This window comes from Pseudomyrmex gracilis, unplaced genomic scaffold (genome assembly GCF_002006095.1).
Source record: "Pseudomyrmex gracilis isolate BER0280 unplaced genomic scaffold, ASM200609v1 scaffold_3, whole genome shotgun sequence".
NCBI lineage: Eukaryota > Metazoa > Arthropoda > Insecta > Hymenoptera > Formicidae > Pseudomyrmex > Pseudomyrmex gracilis.
Window position 1 is genome coordinate 656,152 of NW_018020587.1, and position 25,729 is coordinate 681,880.

The window sequence follows — 25,729 nt, forward strand, 5'->3', positions numbered from 1 at the left end:
TAATCTATATTGTCAGAAAATACCGGAAGAGCCAGAGATAAAGAAAGGAAAAAAAAGAAAAAGAAAATATGACGTGAGCCAGAGAATATTGTACATCAATTGTGAGATGTGCCACGCGCGCGTGAGGAAGCTCCAAGTTGGTAAACATTTGCTCTCCCATTACCATTGCCGTGTGGCGGGAGTAAATCCACGCAATCGAAGGGAGCGCCGTTTCCTGCTGGAAAACATGGCGTACGTGGTTCGACAGTGTCCTTTTCAATGCGCGTCTTGTCGTTTTTATTGTAACACTGAGGAAACATTCCTGCTCCATTGGCGTTCCAATCTTCATATTGAGACCATAAAAATGGTGAGTAAGTCGAATTAAAAGTATGAACGATTTGCATAAAACACGCGAGTTTAGAAGACATATTTTTTAAAATACGCAACCTTTGAGTTTTAAAAGATATGAAACATCTTTTTGAAAAAAAACTAATTGTTTTCTTTTAAAGTGGATATCATTCAAACGATAACAGATATGAAAAAAATATTTCGAGCAAAATTACTTTTTATATACATGATTTTTTTTTCTTTTTCTTTTTAGAATGAAAGTGATTTGCGATGTGTTTCTTGCAATTTTTGCTGCAAAAACAATAACGCAATGGAGTCTCATCTTTTGAGTACGGCTCATCGTGACGTAGTATCGATGATGAACGGTTCTGTGCCGGTAGTAATTGGTCGTCACCTAGTGTTGTCTTGCACCACTTGCGACCGTCAATTTCAATACAACTTGCAGCTGCGATTGCACATCAAGCAAACTGGTCACGAGAGCCACACTGCTTCGGATGCATATCAGCAATATCTTAAATGCAATTGGTGTTCTAAAGCTTTTCGGTCTCAGTTCGCGCTTCAACGTCATCAGTTGCTCGCGCACAAAACCAAACACGATGACGCGGATGTAAATAAGAGCGAAACCACTCAACTGGCACTGTACTACTGCTCATATTGCTCAATAAACTTCGCTACTAGAAATGAGGCGAATGAACACCGAAGATCATTTATTCACAAAGAAGTCGTTAGAGCACACAAGAATAAGAATGGACAGTCAGGAAAAGAAATGGAGAGAGTGTGTCCTCATTGCGACGAAAAACAACCTAACATCATAGAACATAAAACTCATCTACTCGATCATCATCCGGAACTATGCCACAGGTAATTCCACACTGTAGTGAAAAATATTTAAACAATAAAAACAATTTTTTTTAAATATTTTAAAAAGTACTTAAAGAGATGCGCACATTTTCTTTTGAACAGATGTCCTCAATGCAACATGCTTTTTGCCTTGTCACAAGACGTCAGCGGACACACACGTGAGGGCAAGTGTGTGAAAAAAGACGAGTTAAACATGGTTGAAATGATACGCGAGAGAAAAGAATGGAAGTGTCACATTTGTGTCTACTCGACGAATTCACAATCTGATTTTATGTATCACAAGATTCTCCATAACGGACCTGTTATAACTACGAACGGAATAGCCAAATTAAAGACAAATTGTGTGAAATATTGCTGTCTGATATGCAACAAACTCGTTTCGAGAGCTTCACTGGCAAATCACATCACGCAACATACTGGAGAAAAACCGTTTTCTTGTAAGAAGTGTTCGGTCTCGTTCGCGAAAAGATCGGACATCATCATTCATCAGAAACTGTGCAAATCCTCGGAATCATCGAAGCTGGATAAAACTGGCCGTGCGCGAACTTTCATTTGCGGAGAATGCGGAGAAGCTTTTTACACTAAGTGAGTACAACTTAATTTGTTAATTATTCTTATCGGTTTTTTAGACTTTCATTGGCTGGGTCACTCAAGAATCGATGAATAGTTTTTGTTAAAGTATAACCATGACTAAACATATATATTTATAATAATTAATAATTAATATATAATAATTAATAAAATAAACATTATAAAAACTTAAAAAATATATGTAATACGCTGTATGCAAAGCAATTTTTTGATTATTTAGTAAAATGTCAGAAGTGACACAGCCACAGTTTTCTCTTGGAAAGATACTTGAGAATTAAACAGATGTCCGCGTAGTTCGAAACTTACGAACGTACAGAAATCACACACAAATTAATAATCTTTTTATGGAATCGTGTGTTATTTATAGAATTATTTGAAATATCCATCAAAATAAAGTTTTTTTTATGTTTGCGTATTTTGAGTTTGTCTTTTCTTCGATGTGTTACACGCTCTTTCCGCAGCCACGAGCGGCTCGTAATAAATAAAAGATAGCGTATTCAGGAGTAAAATTGTCCACGGCAATAAAAACGCTCGCCACGAGCTAGAACCGCGAAATGTTTGCGCGGTTGTGTAGTAAAAGTGTCTTCGCTGCATAACTATAAAATAAAGGAGCGTGGCCCGATGGAGTCGGTTAGATGGAGCAGATCGAAAACGCGCGAGGAAAGAAGCGAGAGAATAAGGTGTCGCGAGTTGGAAAGAGAGTAGGAGAGAAATAAGAGAAAGAAGAGATGCATGCGCTTGTGTCCAACAACGGAAAAGAGTGAGAAAGAAGAGAGAAGAGGGTGTCGTATTAACATCTCATAGCAATGTGTATAAACCCGCCGGTCATTTCACTATTTAACGAGTCTTCCCATTATATAGCTCGCGATAGTACGCATCGTATATTTCTGTGGTGCCAACATATGGAAGCGCGATATCTTCACGCACATTAACACGAAGTACCATAAAATTATACACAGAGATTGACAGGTCGACAGAACTTAATATTTTTATCGCACTTTTATCTTTTAACGCTACAGAGATTTATTACGAATCTTTGATTCTGTAATTTTTAATAAAATAATTTCGTCACATTTATATATGTATATTAAGATAAAAATATTTGTTTATCACCGTAAAATATATAGTGATCTAGAAAGCATGTTTCTCTATTTAAAAAGATAGAAAAAATATAATTTTACTTCGTCGAAAATACATTTACAAATTTATTGAGTGTCAATGGCAAAACAACACACTGCCAATAGATGCGAAGAACGCGCACGTGCTGCGTCCGGTTGCTAGTGCATGGATCATTTCGGTGTTTAACGAGCTTGCATTACGGCGGATATATATTGTACTTCGTGTCTCTTTAATACCATGTGTGCAGGTGGGCGCCTTCACGGCGTCTTCGGTAATGTTTGTGTCGCTCGTGCAGCGCACGCTGCCGACAGTAAGTATTAAACCATTGCCCGGTTGTAGAGCGGTCGCTATAAAGCAAATGTTAACACCTTGGCTCCGCCGCCTCGGTCTCCTCTCCGTATATTTCCTCCGTCTCCGCTGCTTCTCTCGTCCAAGTCCTCGCCATATACACGCATTACCTTCTGTAACAGCGCCTATTCAACACCCAGCCACCGTTCTATTCTCACATCCAGCGCCTCAGGAACCGAACGACCGGCCAGAAGTCTCGACATGCAGTTCGAACCACGAGGGTTTCGCTTAATGCCTTGATTCCAAATCGTTTCAAAGGATTACATTTGATCGTCGTTGTGTTCGAGACACTCCGAATGCACACTCCGATCTTCTTGCGATTTTTTATTTATTCTCTATGCAAATCTGATTTGTCTTCTGGTTTTGAGGTTTTTCTTCAGGTTTTGTTTTAAAAATAGTTTTTTAAAACAATTTTACCTTTACACGTTCTATCTCGCGCGCGGGTATTTTACGATAGAGACCGCGATTACATGGCGGCGCTTCAAGAAAGTCAAAACTAGTTTTGTGAAGTTTCGACGAGTCTTCAAATTATTTAATCGACAAATTTTACGATCCTGCCCGGCTTATCCTGGAAAATCACTCTCCACCGCCATCCCGACAAGACTCTCGGTATCACCTTTGCGCAAACTCGGACCATCTCTATGCAGACACCCTATAATCTTCCTTAGAGCTTAGCTTCCTGTAGCTCGGAACATAAGATCGACGTACCTGGAACTCGACATCCTGTTCCGAGCGAAAGGAGTTAGAAGTTCCCAGCAAGGTACCTTGATTAGAGAACCCTCTCTCCACCTCTTCTTGTCGCTTCCACTTCGTCTTGTAATAGAAAAGGGGAAAGCCAGGAAGGAGGATATGCGTCATCTCTTACGAGGGCCAGTTGGCAAGCTCGTTCGTTAGCTCCAAGATGAGGCGTGTTCGCGGAAGAGTAACACGCCACTGTAGTATAGAGAGACGCAATGACGGCGAGAGAAAAACCATGTACAGGAAGAATTAGGAAGTCTCATACTTTGACCTTTACTCTCGAAATATGCCTTTTACGTGCAAACTTTGCACAGAACTTTAGCACGTTTCTTTTGCTTTTTTTATGTTTGTAAAAACGCGCTAATTGTAAAAATTTTTTCACACTAAAAACACATACGCATATGCAGTCGAAGACATACGAGTCATATCAGTCAGGTCAGCGCTGCGGTATATAGAGGATAAAAAAATTGTAATGAATCGAGAGGAGGTTTAGAGAAGGAAATAAAAGGAAGAAAGCAATTACGAGAAGACGAGCTTACATAGCGATGGATCGCGCATTAAGCAATTCCCAGAATACGCATGTGTCTCACGATGTATGCGCATATTCTAGATAGTATGTCATACGTGCGAGCTAACGTGCTACTAACTACACGATTTATTTCGTCTCGCAGCAAGAAATGGGAAAGAGCAACAAGAATAGAAAAAGCATATTATGCTCCTAAGACAATTTTTATATCTTTTGAACTTTTCATTGAAGAAATGTAATTAATTCAGCAATTTAAAACAAAGCTTTCAATATTTGACATTTGTTTAAAGTTGGATCATATTTTATTTTAGTTCAGGGATATTAATACAGTGCAGTTTTCTACATTTAAAATTCTTATTTATTCTTTTACATTTAGTTTTTCTCAAAATTTATGTAGTTTTTTGCTCATTACGACAGTTTAACATAAACATCTGAATTGTTACGTTATTATTTATTTTACGTGCGTCTTCGTCGTGTGCTCCGTGCAATCCGATAAGTCCGAATAATCTAATTAACTCGCTACGAAACGTCCGGGTGCCTCACGATCGATCGTTTCTGCTCGGACGATAGCACGATATCCCCTTCCTTCGGTTCGCTCGGTTCGTTACCTGTAGAACAAGACGCGTGCTCGCGTAGCTGCTGTATGCGAGAGGACGACGCAGCAGCGCAGGAATAAAAGGCAAGCAGAGAGAGAGCCAGGGCGAACGTGACGATGGCGGAGTCCGCGAGAGCGGAGTCGCGCGGAGATAGAAAAAGAGCACGACGTCGCGCTACGGGTGGCGAACGAAGGGGAATCCAGAAAGAAAGAAAGAAAGAAAGAAAGAAAGAAGGTAATTACGGCGGGAGAAACGGGCAGCTCCCGCGCGATCGCGCGCGCGCGCACTCGATCGCCTAACCGATTCTCAGAATACGTGGCCAGCTCGCGATGTATGCGCATATTCAAGATAGTATGTTACATACGCGAGCTACTGACCGTACGTTTCGCTCCTTCGTCCACCCCCGCGCACTCTCTTTCTCCGCCCGACGACGGAGGCCCACCGGACACTTCCCCCGGTTCTCTTTCTCTCCCGGTTTCTATCCGCAACCCTCTCTTCCACGGCCTCACGACGTGTACGCGAGATCCCCAGAGGTATTTACATATATGGACCGCGCGCGCGCACGTATCTTTTATCTCCCGTAGCAGTAATGGCGCGTCTACCTCCTTCGTACCTGGTCAGGTAAACACCGCGTAGATAGGCATACTGGGTGAGATTGGCACAACCTCTGTCGCGGTCGATTGACATCCTGTCGGACGACAGTTCCGATATCGAGGAAAACCCGCTGTGTGACGGAAGATTGTAGAAAGTAGACGCAAATATGTAATGTGTAAAGAATGCCGTACGTTTGCTTCTTTACTTTCTTTATATATCTTCGATTTATTATTAATTTTCTAATTACAGTTATACAAATTCACAATAAACTCTCAATAATATCTTTTTATCTTTTACACGATGCACCGAGCATCGTTAACGGCGCGCGAGAATTGTCTTTACGAATCACCCCGTAGACACATCCCATAGGGCCGCTCGTGCGCGACCGTTCCGGCGCGAGAAGCTTTACCGGAGGATTCACGTAGAAAGGGAGAAAGGCGGGAAGAGATCTCCGCACGCTCTTTTCCTGCGCCGAAACAATGAGACGCTGTTGCGCCGTATTTCGTTGCGTTTGAATGCATCGACCGGTCTTTTTCTCGTTGGCACATAATCGAGAGAGAGAGAGAGAGAGAGAGAGAAAGAATTACACTTTTTACATTTATTTTGTTAAAAAAACGATTTTTTTAATTTTTAACGTAAATTAAACTTGTTTTAATAATTTGAGTTTTTATTAAATTTAAAACAAAAATAATTTACTACTAAAACATGACTTATTACAGCCATCATAATTTATTCAAAAAAACAGTGTAATTTATTTGTTTTCATTCAAAACTAAAAATTGCGACATTTGAGCGTATGCGAACTCAAGCAATGACGTATTCTGAGTTTTAAACGTCTTTCGGACGTTTATTAGATCTTTATGCAATTCGACAAGCCGATGCCTCGCGTGTGTCCTCGTCGACGTAGTGGCAACGCAGCGGCGGCAGTGGTGGTCGCGTTGCGATGCGATGGTGGTGCGGTAGTGTGGCGCGTCGTACGGTATGGTGTGGCACGCGGTAAGCACACGGCCCCGTATGCAGACAGTTTAGTGGTGGCCGCCCCGCGAGTCCAGTTGTCGCGTGAAATATTGCGATTCATAAAATAAAACAGGCCTGCGGTCGAGGACGCGTACATACATATAGCCGCCGGCCGCTAACCGTCCTAACCCTCATCCCCTTGCCGCCACCCTTGCTGCCCCGGCTCGCCGCCTCCTCCTCTTCTCGCCCTTCCCACCCTTTCTCTCCGTCGCGTTCTCTTCCTTCTAGCGTGGCTCTTCTCCCTGCTCGATTGCTGCGACACTCCCTTCACCCCCTTTTGCTCTTTTTTTTTCTCTCCCTCTGTCTCCGTTCGTTTCTCTCCTTCCTCGGCCCACCGACTGCATCGCTCTGTACCCCGGCTCTTTATCTTTCTTTCCGTCGCTGGATTATCCATTGGGCACAATGGGTACGAAGGTTCCCGGGGAATCGTAAAAAGAGCGCGTGATCGAAAATATTTCGGGACGGTATGGTATAAAATAGCCGTGGTGCGTAAATTTTCGGAATGTCGTTTTCCACCGCTCGACGTTCCGTCGATGTTAATTGAGGAATTTGCTCGCTAACGCAAAAGATAATTAGTAATATTGTCGTAATACCGGCATTAACATGAAAGCTTTTGCTACGCAATTTGCTTTGTATTACATTTACGATGAATTAACAGACTGACATCGTTTTGTTATATTGCTTTATCATTGGATTTTATTTCTGTTTGTGTGAGAAGTTTTGCTTTTCGTAGAATATTTTTTTGAAAATACGCTTTTTTGGAAATTATTTGTGTAGATTTGGTTTTTTTAAATTAAATATTGCCATGAAATGTCATACATTATCAGATGTTTTATATAAGCGTCATTAAACTAGTTAGAAGTGTCAAGATACGAATTATACGCGTAATCGAGTAATTCGAATCTGCTTACGTGCACTTTGTATCATTTTAGCCCTTCGTGTTTTCTGTTATTTTTTTTTTTTTTTTTTTTCATCTTTTTCTCTTCAGCCTCCTCTTTCCGTATGTGTTCGTACATTTATCCATGGTCGGCTGAAACGCCGCCAAGCCACAAGCGTCGTAACGCCGGCTTTTCTCGCGCGTCCAAATTTTTCGGCCACCGCTGCGACGTCTCGTCGCGGAATCCGCACTTGTGGGATGTACACTAGAGAAGTGGTTACAAAACGTGGCTTACTGTCGAGTAGAGGCTCTTATAAAAATACCACATACATTGCATAAGAACCGAGGCAGAAGTATGATACAAGTATATTTGAATCAAAATTGATATTGTATAATAAATTTGTCTCATATGTGTAATACGTTTGTCTGTTACGTATTGAAATCGTATTACGTATTCGAAATCGCCGTTCAAAATGGTCGAGTGAATCTTAAAACACAGTTTGCTAACCGTCGATCTAGTCTGATTCTTTTTCCCATCGTCATCGCGGGTTTGTTAAAAAGGCGGGCCATCAAAATATCACATTAAAAATAGATGGAAGCCTAAAATTGTTGATCTTTTCAGCGAAATTGTCGAAAAAAAGAGTTGACTCATTTTTTATGAAAAGGCCGAGAAGCGGTGATAGAAAGAGAAACAAAGATTGACCGCGAGCATACATTAAATCAGTAGTTGTCGTCGATGGCTTTGGAGACAAAGATCATGGCTCGGGACCTGGTTTTTACGAAAGCGATCGTCATTTCGAAGCAGAACAGCGGGAACCGTCAACATATTTCGTACTTAAGACGCTTCTCTGTTCCGGAGATTCCTCCTTTTCCGCCGACGAAATTAGCGGGGGACATGTTTATTGTAAATGAATCCTACTCCGGAGGCGACTCGTGGAGAACTGCTACGTGTCCCGGGGACACAGAGTGGCGGGGTGAAAGCGGTAGTAGCAACAACGAACAGAAAGAGAAAGAGAGAGAGAACGAGAACGAAAGAGAGAACCATCGAGGAAGAATGAGAGAGACGACATGAGGGGTAGATTCGAGGGCATTCGCGCGCGGGCGCGCGCTCGCTGCTCCGATTTATGCGCCCGTTACCGAGCCCTCTGGCGCAATTAAGCTCGTGTTATAATATTGTTGTTTATTCTGAGCCCCGACTGCGAAGCGTTAACCACCCCTCCGTTTCGCCTCCCCGTTCCGCGTTCCGTCCCGCCACGCTACGGCTACCCCGCGCAACCCCCTAATCTTCCTGACGCGGCAAGGCCGGAGCTCTCGCCTCGACTTTCAGCATCAGCACGCCAATGCCGGGGTTGGCTTTGCTAACCAACCGCTCCCCCGGGGGATCGTCGGGAACGAAGTTCCGTTTTGTTTGTTCCGGCGCGGCCGTCTTTGATTGGGAGACTCGCGTTAATTCCAAGTTATTCCGACGCGCGGTCACGCGTGCACTAATGAAACCTACTTTTCGTTGAAAGGGCATGCGCGGCGCGTTGACACGGCTTTTGCATCGTGATTTACGATTATGCAGAGAATCGTTATCGTTATACTTTCAGAGACGTGGATTTTTGCAAGCAGTTGCGATTATGCGGACAACCGGCATACGGAACGAAAACTCAGTTTGTTTAAAATTATGCAATTATACATAATCGTCTTTTTAGCTCGAAAAACATACTTTTATATAAAGATTGAATAGATTCGTGAAATAGATTGACAATTATAATATCGGTGTAATAATTTTTATTTGTTTGTTTATATATACGTATGTAAAAATTTTTTGGAAATTGATAATTAATCGAGTGATTCATCTTTTCAAGTTTTAGTTTATCGCGAAACGAGCATATATATATATATACAGTTTCAGTAACGCCCGTGAATCATTGATTAAACCGGTTTTGCGGAGCGATGGCAGCAAAGATGACGAAATGAGTGCGTTGGGTAGCTCTCTCGGTAGAAAATAAAATTCGAATAAAATGTTGATATTATATTTGGCAAATATTTTTTGAGAGAGAGAGCCAGAATATATTTATAACTGTGCAATATACATAAATCTTGATGGGAAAAACAATGTTTCAAATTAAAATAAAATTAAAATGATGTTTCAAATTTCATCATTATTTAAATTTAAATAATATTTGCAAAATCATTTACATTATATGTAAAAACACTATTCCGTTTTATTAACAAATTTATAATAAATAACAAAAAACTTCAGAGAAAAATGAAATCGCTTCTCCAAATGTACGTCTATAGTAAATCTACACATGGAGAAAATATATCTTTGAGATTTTATATTCTTAAGCTACATTGGAGCTTTTTTGCATCAAGTCTTAAAGCATTAGAGAGGAACACTGTCGTGATTCTGTCGCCGAACCCTGAGAGAAAAAACTGCCGAAGGTCAAGGCCTCGCGCGAAGCGTCACTTGAGATGCAATTAACGAAGAGAGTCGTCCGGATCGTTTCATTCGACTATAAAGAACGACAACGGTGAGGAAAAGAAGAACAAGAAGAAGAAGAAGATGCAAGTGAGGTGGAAGAGGAGGAAGAGAAGACGAAGGAATAAAGAAGCGAGATGGACGATGCACGAAACGTAAATACTTGGAGCTGGCCGAGCACTCTCGACCTGCTAAGGTGGGTGGAATCGACGATTCCAGCCAGGACGATGGCTGAGGTGGGATCGTGATGGGCCGTGATGGCGGTGTGGTCGTGCAACGATGCCGAAGAGGAGGCCGGACCGGAGTTGAACCGAAGGTGATGCATGGCCGACGGTTCCTACGGCGGGGCCCTCGCAGACGAAGAAATAAAGAATAAGAAGAATATCCGCTTCGCCGGGTCCAGAGCCGGCCCCCTGGAGCAAACGCTGTCATAACTCAATCCCACCTTCGTCCGCTCGTACGTCCGTACGTCCGTCCTGCACCGGTGCAGGTTGCACCTGCATTTGTCTCTCTCCCCGCAGCCGTCATCCTCCCGCCTCGCGTCTCCCTCCCCCGCGCACTTCTCTTGTGTCGTATCTCTCTTCTCTCGTCGAGGGCTGATCTTGATCATGGCGAAGTACGAGCTCGACGTGGAGCCATCGGGATCTGCCTCCTTGCTCATTAGATTCCATCGGTGCTCTTTTTTTTTCTTGACTTTCTCGTTACGACGAGGCAGAACCGAAGAGGATTATAATATATGTTGCGCGCGAGATTTTTGTGGTTTTCGCAATAAACGCTCTGACAATGTGCTGTTATTAAGTGGAATTCTTTTAACAATATTTTATACTCATTTTGATCTCAAGAAAGAAAACGAAAAACAAAATTTGATTGAAGAAGCATTCGCGTGAGATTTAAAGTGCCGAAAGTAAAAGAGAAACATAACAATGAAAACGTTCTCTCACAAACGCGTCGTCGTTCACTTTTTAAGCGCGCGCTGCGACATTTACATAGAAAATTAAAAGATTTAAAAAAGAACTATACGACAGAGCACAAGTTATATATCATAAATGTGTGTTCCGAGGACATGCGTGTAGAGTTCCAGGGACTTGGACATTAATTAGCCGCGCCTTCTCGCGATATCTCCCGATTTATACCTCGTCATTCGAGTTTCGTCGGTCGTCCGAGTCGCCGAAATTGCGAACGCGGCCGAAGGCGAAGCAACGAAAAAACGGGCCGTTTCTAAGCGCAAAGATACGTCAGTGACACAGTCGAGTCGAAGTCGAACAATACGGCGAAGTCATGCATAAATCATCCGCGGTAATAAAGATCCACTTGTCGTGGCCGGATATTTATGAATCGCCCTCGGTTCTCCGCGCGCCAGAAGAGAATCAGCTTTTAGCTCTCGCGTCGGTCCGGATGAACGATCGTCCGATTTCGAGATAATCGAAGAGGTCAGGGGCGGAGGGGACTAGGGCGCGGAGACTTAGCGCTCAGGAAGACGCAGATAGGCGGAAAGGGGTAGAGCGGACAAGGGAGGAAGAGGGCCATAAGGGGGCGGGTGAGGAAAAAGAGGGTCGAGGGAGGAGAAGAGAAGAAGAAGTCGACGTAGTTGTTGTAAGAGGCCGCAGACCGACAGACCGAGCGAAGGACCGCGAGGCCATAAATACCTCAGCGCGTTCAGCCAATTAAAACAAATCATTTTAATGCGCAACCTTTTTAATTAATGCCCGTGCTCGCTCGCTCCCATCCGCTTCCCACCTCCTCGCGTAGTACACGAGTATCAGCCGCGGTTCTCTGCCATTCCCATCCCAGAGCGATCGGAGAGAGCTATATTAACCTATACGTCACTATATCCCGCCTGACTGTATCTCTCTCTCCTTGCGCGATGTATACGCCAGCGATCGCCATAATCCGACGAGCAATCCTGACCGAAGGCGAGCCAATCTAGCGAGCTTACTATACTTGGCTACTTGATTTTAATTACACGAATTTTCGCTTATACCAACGTTACGAGCTACGCGCTTTTTTCCCACGTCGTTCGTTCACTTCTCTCTCTCCCTTTCTTTCATCCCGTTCGAGTATAGCTTCGATCAGCCTGCATCGACGAGATTTATATTTATTAGCCGCGGACTAGATACGAGCAACACACGCAAGCGATGTCGCGATTTTTTATTTGTCGATCCGCGAGCTGAGGATATCACCTCAAATATGTGATACGTTCTCGAGCAAAGATTAGCGTTTTTTTCTTTATAAATTTTTACACATTTTAACTGCAATGAGATAAAAATAACTTTTAGATATGTACTTATTAGGTTTTAAATGAAATATCGTAACTGAATTAAAATAATTCTGATTTCTTTTTACAAAACTGCTGCTGATTAATAGCTTTTAAATGTGGACTTCGTACAAGTTGCGGATGCCGAGATCTTAATCGTCTTATGAGGTTCCGCGATCATAAAGCTGAAGTACCGACATAGACGGAGGGAAGATTGTAAAATTATTACCGTTTATTCGAAACCGTAAATGTTACTCGCGTCTTTTTACGGGGTATCACAGTTACCTACGTGCCTTCGGCACGCGGTTGCAACAAACATATATATTAGATTTGTTCGAGCTAATTTCTGATATGAGATGATAAACCGGTTACACGACTCGCGTAATTAGGAAGAGAAGCTCGTTGAATTCTTCGCCAATGATGCGCAATGTTTCGACGTGCGGGAAATCGACGTTTGACAAATAAGATAAATATGTCAATTTGATAGAAACAAAAATATAAGTATATTAAATTAATTAACAACGCTAGTATCAATTTCGCAAATCATAACGCAATATCCAATTGATGACAAAATCTAATTAATTATAGAGATTCAATATATTTTATTACACATTTAAAACTTCAAACTTTTAACCTATTTTTAGTATTGAAAGATAAAAATACTAGAGAATTATTTTTATATATCTGTTCATTGTATTCTGTAAATCGATCAAACTTATTAGCTCGCACTTTGGAACGACACAAAGATCATTTGTGCTACGTGCGGCCACAAATGCCGATCAACGGGCGCGCGAAGTTAAGTGAAACCTTAGCTTTCGCCCGTCATCGCGCTTTTACTGCCACAAGGACTCGGGCGGAATAAAAAGCGTTAAAAACTCGCGCGGAGCGCTATAAAGTCGTCAGGCCGTTAACGGCCGCAACGATCCGATCCTCCGAAGGGATCGCGTGACCCTGAAGAGATGAGGCGGCCCGCGAGAGACCGCCCGGAAATCGCGCTCACCTCACCCGCAAGACGATCGTTTCTCCTCGCGCGTCACCGCGGTCGTTTATTGACGCGGATATAACGACGATCACGCGCCGACGTGAATTAGACTTTTAAATGGCGGTCGGTTCTGTAAGCCGGCAGTTCGGTACGTATTTCAAGAGATGACGGAGAACGTCGCGCTAAATCATCCGCCGCCGGTGACCGCCGTTCGTTTGCCCAATCGGAACAACCGAAGATCCTCTTAACGACCGCTTGTCACGCTCGCAACATTCCTCTGAAAAAAATCTGAGAAAAAGACTTGTTCTTTCTTCTTGTTTTTCTTCATCTCGTTATTATCGCTAGTTCTCGCTGTGTGTGCGTACGTGTCACGCGTCGCGCTTTCATCTCGGCGCGCTGATATTAATATTGTTCTATCGGAATTCCAGCGCGCGGGGTTGCACGCTCACCTCTCGTGCCTCGGGATTTCTCAACGTCATAATTCAAGCGCCGGCTGTACCGGACGATCGATATGGATGGTTGTACATTTTTGAATAGATCTGAGTTCTCTCACGCGAGATCGACGTCTTGCGCGGCCGATTGAAATCAATTAATCGCTGAGGCTTTCGTATAAATGTTGCCCATAAGCTTATAAACGGCTTTATGAAAACTATATATATTCCGTCGGACAATTCTGTCATTTAAATTAAAAACGTCCGTAGTGCACGAATTTTTTCATGCAAGACCTTGTACTAAGAATGTAATATATAGCCTTAATAAATTACAGATATATTTCTTTTCAAGTATCCACACACACACACACACACACATATACACACGCAGAAACTGCTCTCTTTATTGAGAATAAAGTAGCTTTTATATCACTGGTTGTAAGTCTGTTACTGAAGAAAATCGATAATATCAATAGCTAAGATAAAAATATTTTTTCTGCGCTCTTTCTCTCTCTTTCTATATACATTGATTCTTCGTTAGTAATGGCAGGGTCATTTGAGACTCGATAGATATTTGTTAAGTTATCATAACTAAAATTATATTTAAATAGTAAATAAAATATAAGAAACATTTTTTAAAACTTAAAAAATACACGTTTAATACGCTATATTTGTTTAATGATAGCGACTTTTTGATTATTCAACATGGGTAAAAAATAATTCAAGCATAGTTCTTTTTTTCTTCTCAGGAGTGAATTATCGCGATAGGAATTTATTCCTCACGGTGTGATGCGAAAAAATATGACTTTATACACGTACATCGTTTGTGCTGTCATTTTTATCGCCGACGTCGATCCACCGGAAAAGTCTTGTCTTCGGATACATCCTCGGCTGTCATAATTCAGTGCAATTACAGCTTTCATGAAGCGGTCCTTGAACCGATTCTATACGGCCGCTACACGTAGAAACTCCGATGTAGTCACGCCTGTCATTAATTCCTATCAAGGAAGCGGTTTGCACAAGTCCCGAGCAGTCTCTTTGATTTTACTGTAACGAGAATTTTATTCCTTCCGTGGCATATGATAGGAAACGGCCGCTTCCATGACTAACTAAATTATGCATCTTTCTCGCGAACTTCAAGAATATTGCACGAAATGAGTCGCGCATCAACATTTATTTTCTTGTTTGATAGCTCAAGAAGCTGGAAGCAAATGTACTAATTGGCGGTTGTAATTACAATTAAATTCAGGAACTTGTATTTGATTAGAAATGTATCTGATACAAAAAGTTACTGATTTGCTAAGTTTTGCCATTTATATGCAATTTCTATATTTATCGAAAATCATTCTTGATGTATGTTCGAATTTAATAAATTGTTTGCATTTATTAGCTTCTTTACTTTTCTTATGTGTTTGGATTTAGATTTTGTTTGAAAGTATCAATAATAAAATATGTATGTGTATGCATGTGTAATCGAGAACTAAAATACGTGTACAGTCAAAAGAGCCGAAAACCCTTAATCCCATTGGACATAAACTTCCAAACATTATGGCGCCAAACAGCTTAACATTGGGAAGGGTTTAACATCTCGGCAGAGCATATTTTAAGGAATCTTCACCCGACAACGAAACGCGAGACTTTATCCACCCACATGTTTACCACAAATTTGTTTATCTGCATTGTACGTGGCATTTGTTTTCTTAAATTTCTGGATTGCTAAAGAATGTCGCATCTCGAACATTTTCACGTCTAAATATTGTCGTGACACGTCGCAATATTAAAACTCGTCTCAATTCGATTATTTCGTTCTACACTTTTCTACGAAAAAGATACCGACGAAGAAACGTGCCAGCACAGCGAACAGAAGCCGCGATACATGGCTGGATTAGCCAATCGCGAGATATCTTCGCCAAGGAAGCCCGAAATCCGATATGACGAAGTAAGATCACACGCCTCCGAGGACTCTTATCTTTATCCGGTTGTCGCTTCTTCGTGGTGCGCTTCGCACGCAAGCGAAAACGCGCGAGAGACGCATAACACGCGTGTGTGCAGCGAGTATACCTGTTTCTCTCCGCAGGTATCCATAGCTACACCTTACACGCGGCTCTCGCGCGAGACTACCTGTGCCGCAGGTGCGACCCTGCAGGACGCATCCGCAGGCTCGTGCGAGGGCGTGTATATCTTGACATTGTAAAACTCAACTTGCGTAGCCAATTGGACAGGCCGGTTTGACTCTAGGACGGCCCAGATCTGTTTCGTCTCATTCTTTCCTTTCTTTTTTACGTGCACTGTGATCCGAGCTTTTCCCGATATATCGTTAAACTGCCATCTCGAAAAATCCGTTGTTCTTCGCGGAGGCCTTTTCGTTTCAGTCACGACCGACTTCGAGATCCGTCGACGGAAGTGCAAGACAGAGATTACTAGAGATACGCGGTAAAGGAAAATAACAACTGCGAACACGTCGCAGATTTTAATATCTGCGTGGTCGGGTTAACCCTAATTCTTTTTAGAATCTTTTTGATCTTTTTTGTCCATTACTTTCGAAATTGTCTTAAAAAATCATTACAATTAGATTATACAAAACTGTTTTGTTAAACAGCAAGCTGTATTATGATAGTAAGCAGAAGAGTTTTTGCAAAATTTGTTTAATATAATTAAAATTAAATTAAATGCGTCGATTTTCACTTTTAAATTTGCTATAATAGTTTTAATACAATATTAATTTTTTTATTTACCTACGTATGATTACAATTAAGGTGTACATTGATGACATTTGTTAGATTTAAAGTACGTCAAGCGATGAAGCGAATCGACGCGCATTTATATCGTCGCAATCGCGAGACAGCCGTTAATTAAAAGTACCGCCACGTGTTTATCGCATTTACGAGTTTCCCCTTAAGCCCCAGCCTCCGCCAATTCAAGTTGCTTTCGAACGATGCGGAGAGCGGAATGTTCGTTTCCATCTAATTATAAAGTAAGCCGTATTGCACTCGTATTTCACTTGCGCTTAAAAGATGGGGAATTCCGCGAGCGCGGCGGGGAAGCAAGATTTGCGTTCGCGCAACTAGATCCGACCCTCAATACGTCTTGTTGACTTACTTAGCGCAACATGGCAAGTTCACTAACCGTATAGATCGTCACCTCGTGACGGGAACTATTTAAAGTGCGGTTGTGCCTTGCCCTGTGCTTCGCCAGCCACACTTGATATAAGATGCAACAGCTGCGATCGGATCGCGCGGCGTGCGAACGGGCCGATGGTCACACGCGTACCAGGCATACGCGAGACCATTGTTCTGTCTTATTACAAGTTGAAGATTTAACGAAAGCGCGGCGCTCTCTCGAGCCGCCGCAAAATCATTATTCGCAACATGGTCGCGCCGCTCGATACCGGTATTCCAAAAATCGCGACACCACCGCGAGACGTTTTACGTCATTTTTATATCGCACACACATTATATATGTATGTATATTATAAAGTATATGATTGTTCTTGATAGTAAAAAAGTTACAAATGGAATATAAGAATAAGATATATTATGATTTTCCTCAGACAATATTTCCTAAAAGCGTTTAAATTTCCAGATGCAGACGTTTTAATTTTAAAGGTTACTTTTTCACACTTGGTAGTCTCTGAAAGAAAAATATAGCGACTGTGTTCATATTTTCTCACTTCTGAGTAGTAAAACGTAGGAATTGCTAGTGAAAGTCACGAGACTTACCCACGTGTGTTTTGAAATTATGTAAGTTCGAAGATGTGGAATATATGTTACAGTAATATCAATATGTTATGTGCACACACAGACACTGCCTTCGACAGCACATCCTGCGACACGCCGGTAAGAAATTCAAGTGTGGACAACCGGGGTGCCCTACCGTCCTACGCACGAAAAACGAATTGAACAAACACCAAATGCTGGTCCACGACACCATAAAAAAGGAAATACACAATTGTACCGAGTGCCTGTACTTCGCTAAGACGAGGCAGGATTTAACCAGGTATGTAAAAACACAATGAAATTAAACAGATGAGTATTGTATAAACAAAATGCTAAATTATACGCAATGTACGCATATGATTACTCTACGAATCTTACTTTAAAACAGATATGAAGTTTATACGTACAAAAAAAACATGAGTCCGATATCGACAAAAAATAAAGACATATCTTACGAAATAAATTGTCGAAGTCTAGAAAACTTTGAAATGTTGAATAAATCGTGAACTATTAATTTTGCGACAAAAACTTTCAACATAAAAACACGCGTATAATAGTTAAAAAAAAAACGTATAATAGTTAAAAATAAAAAGAAGAAGAAGAAATTAAACATCGACTGATAATTGCGTCAGAAGTGCAATAATGATTAATTATATCTACTTTTTATCGCGATAGATATTTCAACTCGAATCGTCGAAACGAAATAAGATAAAGCTCAGTTCTTCGACGCGCAAAAGTCTTTTTAACAATTCAGTTGGCGTGCAATCCACGGCTCCATCTCGCAGAGGCTGCGGCACGACTTCTCGGATTGCCGATATTATTGACATTAATTTTAATCGAGGTCCCCAGCGGGAACGACGCATTCCTGCGCCATTAATCGCGCGGCTCACGGCTCCGCGTATGATCGATGCCTTCGAGGAAGCGGAGAATTAATTGCGAGGACGCAAGTACTCGCGTCGCGCGCGCCGCCACGCATACATAATTGCGAGGACGCGGACAGCGAAAGAATCAATCTTCACGGATTATTGATAGAGACAATGGGGGAGGATATAATTTGAAGAGTAATTTATCGAAAATCTGATTGCATCTCTGCGCGCGGGCGGCGGCATGGTACGCGATGTACGCTTGGCAATTTTCGTACGTTCGCCTTTTATCTTCCAGATTTAGTCTCTCAGTTATTATTTCAAGATTCGGACATTTACGACGGGATAATCTGTATCTGAATTAATCTTTACGACTCGATGATTATCTGTCGGATTATCTGTTGGATGTCCATCACATGATACACATATATCACACACATGTTGCAACGTACTAATTAATCAGAGTACATATGTGAAAATTCTATTTCGACAAATCCCCACTATTTTTCTTCGATCGAAATTCGATCTCTCGTAACATCTGTGCGATCGATCACATCTTCTCTTTTCCAACAGACAGATTCGTGCGAAAGCGAGAGATTCGATTTAAATTAAGCCTTATTAAGACCATTGTGGCATGGGAAGCGCCTCTAATAAATTTCGCCTCGTTTGATGCCGCGCTTTTTTCCCCCGCGCTACCGACGTCTCTCCCGAAGTAGAGAAGAAATACGCGAATGTCGCGACAGGGAGAGGAGGACGAGAGAACGAATGAGAGAAACGGCGAAGCGGCGGTGAGAGAAAGATCGGGGTTGGAGGACCGCGAAAGCGGAAGTTGCGTGCAGCAGCCGGCTAAGTGCGGGCAACCCGTTATGATCGTCCGCGCATGGCGATGGTCGCCGCGATATTTCATTGCGAATTGAGTACTTACCTACGTGAGCCGAACTCAACGCAGCCGCAGAGTGTGTCTCGCACGGACTCTCTTCCACCGACGCTTCTCTTCCGCGTGTGTTCACTCGTCGTTCTCTCTTGTTCTTTCTCTTTCTCTCTCTCTCTCTCTTTTTCTTTCTCTCTTTTTTTTCTCCCCTTTTCTCGTCCACCCGCTTCCTCCCGGCGGAGTAAATCACGCGGGATTTTAATTAAACGTGTCACGCATCTCGAACCTGATATACACGTAGCCGCGCGCGGTCAACGGCTCCCTCGTAATATCGCGCACGCATATCACATCGTTCATAATCACCGGGCCGCGACTGCGACGATGAACTTCGTAAAGTACAGAGAAAGAGGGACACACCTCTGATGCGATCTTGTACCTTCCACTCTGAAAAAGTATATACTTTGGACCGCGGCATGATTATAAAGATATCTTCGATTCAGATGTTGGACACGTGAGGCTCGCATGTTATCGCAGATGTAATAAATCAGTTTGTTACTCTGTAAATCTAACATTTTTCGTAAATTGAATACAACGTTGAAATATTTTAGTAAAATTTATAGAGAATTTTTATACACACACATATCTTTTCGTCTGTTGCACGTCTAACTTTTTTTTCGACATCAAACTCGCGTATCTCTTTCCTTTCAATTACCGCAGTAACATCTACGCGTTATGCACAGCATCGGTTAGAGATACTCTTAACACTGACTTTACCTCAACGTAGAAAGTTTATCTGGCGTTAATGGCCGCGTTGACCGGTATTAACGCCTGAGCGTTAATCAGACTTTCATAAAATGCTTCGATTCGCTCCAATAAATTTCGAACGTTCGCTCGATTCCAATGGGAATTTTCATTTAATGGTATTAATCGCGCCCGTATATCGGATACGTAAATCTTTATCATTATGCTTTAATTATATATGTCAGTGGTTCAACGCCGAAAAGGTCTAATTAACGAAGAGAACATATCGCTTCCATAAAATTGCGCGAGTTTGCAAGAAACTCTCACGATTACCGATTATCATTAGTGTATTTCCAATTTAAAGTAATCGTGTTTATTTCAGACACAAATTGAGAATGCACACTCAGAAGCAAACCTTCAGCTGTACTTATGATGAGCATTGCTCTTATAAGGGAAAAAGTGAGAGCCACGTGAAGCGACACTTGCGGACGCACGAGGTTCAGAAAAAATACAAGTGTCGATTTTGTGACTACGCTTGTAACATTTCGGTAAGTGACAGTTTTAGATATTCCTTTTGTACGATTTTATACGTTAGTGAGATAAAAATCGCGAAATTGTACTTTTAATTTTAGTAAATTTTAATCAATAACACACACACACGTCATTCGTTTGCATACATATACGAGATTTTATATCGTGCACATTACAAGTCCGATGTTTATGTATGCATGTCATCCGGACTCGAAAGTTTGCTCCCCTTAGTAGAGTGGCGGTGTCCTAAGGTTGATTCTCCGTAATCCCGACGTAGTCCAATTTTTATCCCGCCGGTGATTCTGTGGCGTAAATTAAGCAAAGTACGCCTTAACGTTTGGACCGCGCCGCCGCCTCTGCTGCCGCCGAGGCGCGATAAGATAACGAGTTAATTGTGCTCACTGGATGCCCACACACGCACAGCCCAGTCATACTGAGCGGCCGGTATGCTAATGTCCTTTGAAGCTTGAGTTGGGATGCGACTCGCATACGAGGTCTCCGTGTCTCTTTGATAGCGACATAAACTCATTCCAGTGGTTCTCAGTCGTGTTCGCGAAAGCATCGATCATATATGTGTGTGTTTCGTGTAAAATTTTTAACTATAAAATAACTTTTTAATTTTTTACTGAAAAAGTTAAGTTTTCTTTCTGTTTGTAAAACTGCCGTTGTTTGATTATTCGTTTTCTAATATCGATAAATTGCCGATGACATTTGTACGGAGATGGAAAAAGTAATCTATTGGGAGAGACGCGTCGTGACTATGGGAAATATTAGGGCCTGATGATAGCTGTTTGCACGATACTTTAATAAGGAAGAAACGTGCAAGCAGCGCACGGGACGATTTAACGAGGGAATTCTCTTCCACGTAGAGCAGACGGCTCGCCTTGCGTCGACGAGATTACGCGCGCCACTTTCTTTCCTTCCTTCCTTCCTTCTTCCCTCCACGTTATGATTTACCTCGGACGGTTACACGCCTCTTTTTGCCGACCAACACTTCCGCCCTTGCTTCGAAGCCGTCTCTCCCTTACGCTCCGGATAGCCATCATCGACACTTGGAAAACTTTCCTCGAGGGTGGCAACTCCTCAAGCTGACACCGGTTAACGCTGAATCCGAAACTTGCGTCCTGTTTCCTGCATCGTTCGTCGACAGTCATTGAAAAGTCACTCCCTACTTCTCCCGTTTTGATAGAAGTCAAAACGTAATAATAAATAAATATGAAAACAAATACTACATGTCTCTCGCATTTTTAATAATAAAAATTTTATATAAAAATATAAAAAATTAATAATAAAAGTTTTTTCAGTTTAATTAACGTTTCTTTTTCAACTTATATTTAATTCTAATAGTTTGATACACATGTAAAATACTGGACGCTCTTATTACGTAAATGTCTTGCGTGACTCAAGTGCAATCTCTGCTTATCTCCGCAAGTTTTAATCTTTCGTGCTCTTCGCGAATGTACATTCCGCGATCGACAAATCTCGAGTTGATATAAAATTAAAGAATGATATTAACATTTTATTGCTGGTCGGCGCAATTTTATGACGAGACACTTGTCTGAAAAGTTTATTTGTTTCAAAAAATATTTGATGCAATGAAAAAAACAAAAAGGGAAATAGCGAACGGATCAAAAGATCTTCGATAAAACGTTGATCTGGGTTAAAGTCTCCTCGTTTCTCTCCGCAGTTTTACGATCCACTTGCTGAGGATATTTGTTCGCTATTCTCGACGATTTTTGTACATCCATCGGGATGTATATGTTGCAATTACAATGTTTTCTTTCTCGGCACTTGTGATACTACTTCTAGTTTTTCAATATAAAAGTAATTACACTTATGAAAGTCCGAATCGGTTGGCTTAAACGAAACGCTCATAGCAGATTTGCGTGACAACACTGTTCCATGTTACTACGATCCGTGGGATCCGCTATAAAAATCTCGCGACCGCCCATGGCGGTGTGAACGAGGCTTAATCTGTGCACGTCACGAAGCGCTGCCCGCGAAAAGATTTACTTATGGGAAATTAAATTTGATGTTGCCGTTGCCATCAACGGCTCGTATAAGCCCGCCTGGTAGAAAGATGTTTACGACTACAGCCGGCTACTTAGCTCGAGAGGGTAAAGCGCCTTTAAATGCGCCAACGGCGTAGCCAATAAACGCGAGCGTCCGGTTTTGCGGCGAACCGATTCCCCGGTCACCACTGGATACATCTACTGTCGAACGACTACAAACAGAGAAGCTCGAGATTCGAGTTGGCGTGAGGCGCGGCGCGGCGCAGAGATTTCGTTCTTTACGCTTGAAATCGCGGTGAAAGGTTTCTTTGTATAAGCTTTTAGCTGAAATGAAATTTTAATAGCAACGCGTGAACATCATATATAGATCCATTTGCGGTACTCGATAGGAATTGGAGAGTCGCGTAAAGCGATCGAGTGTACGCTCGTAAAACGTGCTTGACTGTCTAATAAAAGCCGTTAGAAATATGAGAATATCGATTACTGATCGGCCATCAATTGCGTTAGCTGCTGAGAGAACAAGTGGAGATTTTTATTCGCTTGTTCTAACAGACGGCGTTACGAAAAATTATAATGGATATTTAAATGAAGATTATAAATTTTTTCTTTTTTACAGGAAAATCTCCGGAAGCATATATTATGTACAAATTTGCATCCAGGTATGACGGTATACGAATGTAATCTTTGTGACAAAAGAACGACGAATCCGTTCGAAACAAATTTTGCCAAGGAACTCTGCGCTCATTTGTTGAAAGCACACTCGGAGATGTTTCAATCGCCATTTGAAGCGAATCGTTACGTCTACCATTATCAACAATGTTCATAATGTCAACGTGCCAATTAACCAAAAAGTACCAAATATTGATATAAGCTGTTTATTTATAAGCTATTTTTTTACAAGTGTCCAACGAATCAAACAAATTATGTAAAGCCAAAGTCTCACGGTGCTCTGAGGCTCGTCACACATGTTTGGTTTGTCTTTCCCACCGGTTGTCTACTCATCTAAAATCGTGAACTATTGTTTATGTCGATGTTTGTTACAAAATAATCACCGTTATGCGTTTTCTTTTGCTTGTTATATTGCTTTTACTTTTTATTAATGTTCCCTTTGAGAAAAAATATGTTGCTGCAAATGCAATTAGTTTCGTTCTTTCGTTCATTTTTTTCGCAAGCCAAAGCCACAAGTTACGTACCGTGAGACTTCGGTTTAAGAACGTTAAACATATATTATACATGTGAGAATATTAAACATACATGTACATCTATTGTAAACGGATTACTATAATAAATATATATTGAAATTAATAAATTAAATGCGTGTATTTATTAGCAAGGCCGTGCACTTGATCGATCACGGAATTTAATTTTTGTTAATATAAAATAAAACCGGTGCAGTATTTTTTTTTCAAACAAGGCAATAAAATATGCAGATAAATTGAAGGAAATAGTCTTGTCTCTCATAAAATTCTTGATTCTAAAGTATTCGACGATTTTGTAATATAGAGGACTAAAAAAAACACATACACATCTAAATTCAAATCATTAATACATCACAGCATCATATACGTTTGCATCGGTTCTTCTACGTCTATTTCTTGGAAGAGAAGCATCGTCCCTCGCGGCCGCGTGAGCTCGGCATAGAATTGTACCAGGAAGTAGTTAGAGTGATGTATGATCACTTGGCACGATATGTAACTTGGACACGTATAGAATCGAATCTTTACGCTTGGTGCACGGAGCAAAACATTACGAGTATACCACTGCTGTCTATCTCTGCGTGATGCAGCACGTGCGTGTTACCATAAGTAAACGTAAAACTTGAAGCTAAATGCAATTACACCTTTTCAAGGAGACTCCGTATGGATGTAGACGTAGGCACGTAAAATTGAATAGAGTTTTCAATTATCCGTAAATCCGTAAATCACTTCACAAACACATAAAATGTTTTTACTTCATTTTTAATTCTTAACAATATACCGTTTCTTGCTTGGATTTTTCTTTGACGTTATTGCCATCCATTCGAACACTTTTGTCGAAACAGGTTCGCGCTCGATTCTCGTCTCTCGAGGATCTATTTTTGTCGTGATTGACCGTCAACCTCGGTATCAGACAGCTCGCATTCCCGCGAGACGCCAGGAAGCCTCGGGAGGAATTTAACATGAGGCGAGCCGACAGCGGAGATTCGAGAGACGCGGTGGACCACCTCATAGATCGTCTCTCTCAAGACGCGTTTTCCGTCTTCGGGGCTGCTGATTGTGAGAAATGCATCGTGCTGTCGCGCGAGATAGGTGTCGTAAAGTATGCGGGTCCTTTCGAGCGCTCCCGGACGAGGCGAGCAAACGGGAAAGGAGGGAGAGGGAGAGAGGTGGTCGACCACGGGCGTCGTGAGCGTGAAGGATAATTTATTGACTAATTAACGAGGATGTCCTTCATTACGGCAGTCGGGCGGCAGTCGGTCGTGGTCGCTTGCTCTCTTGCTTGCTGCAGAGAACCGGCATTATTTGGCGTCCGAATATTTACGACCGCGTCTTCTTTCTGGACTGGGCCCTCCGTCCCGATACCGAGAGCGAACGAGACGAACGAAGGAGTGCGCGAACCTATAACGATGTGTCCTGATCTTACGGCGATTCGGGGACCTGGAATTTTCTTTGCAATCGGATGGACCCGGCCATGCCGTGAAGAGGGAGACCCTTCGGTGTCGACACGGCCCTGAAACTCGCGGGCGTTACTCGTCGGACAAAGGGTCGCGGTTAAATCTTAAGGAGGCTTCTCTCACACCGTTGCCTTCTCTTTCGTTGAGAAATATCGAGAAATTGTCCGGCTCAATAATAGCTCAAGATTGGCTGTAAAAAACACGATTTTAGGGGATACATTTTTTTATACGTTCTACTTTTGATCCTTTTATGGCGCCTAATTGGAGCAGATTTACGCAGGGATCTGTCGGAGTTAACTTTTTGATTGTTTTCTTTTCTGACATGTTGCGCTCATGGAAGAGAACATCTCTTGTATTTTTGCGGAAGATATTAATAGCGGTAAATAAAGTATTAAATTTGCTAGAAAAAACGTCTTAAAAAGATATAGTCGTCGTTGCGATTAAACATGAAAAAGGACGGTCTCCGCTCGTTCGTCGGACATCTTTACGCAATTGCGTCACGCGGAACGAAGAAACCGATATGTAGAAAGAAATAGTAACGTGGAATTAGCGCGAGCTGCGAAGTGCTAAGAAGTCGCGACAGGGCGGTTAGGTATACTGCTTAATGAAGATATA

General features: G+C 41.9%; 1 protein-coding gene across 3 annotated transcripts in view; it reads left to right on the plus strand.

Annotated features, from left to right (window-relative positions):
• LOC109855827 (zinc finger protein 729) overlaps window positions 1–23,728 on the plus strand; it is a 36,052-nt gene extending 12,324 nt beyond the window's left edge. For all 3 annotated transcript variants that reach the window (XM_020430466.1, XM_020430485.1, XM_020430476.1), the window contains exons 4-9: window positions 17–346; window positions 581–1,188; window positions 1,291–1,773; window positions 17,529–17,723; window positions 20,301–20,466; window positions 23,078–23,728. In XM_020430466.1, coding sequence (XP_020286055.1) covers window positions 17–346; window positions 581–1,188; window positions 1,291–1,773; window positions 17,529–17,723; window positions 20,301–20,466; window positions 23,078–23,287 — 1,992 coding nt within the window. In that variant the 3' untranslated portion in view covers window positions 23,288–23,728. The remainder of the gene's footprint in view (window positions 1–16; window positions 347–580; window positions 1,189–1,290; window positions 1,774–17,528; window positions 17,724–20,300; window positions 20,467–23,077) is intronic.
• Window positions 23,729–25,729: the final 2,001 nt, after the last annotated feature.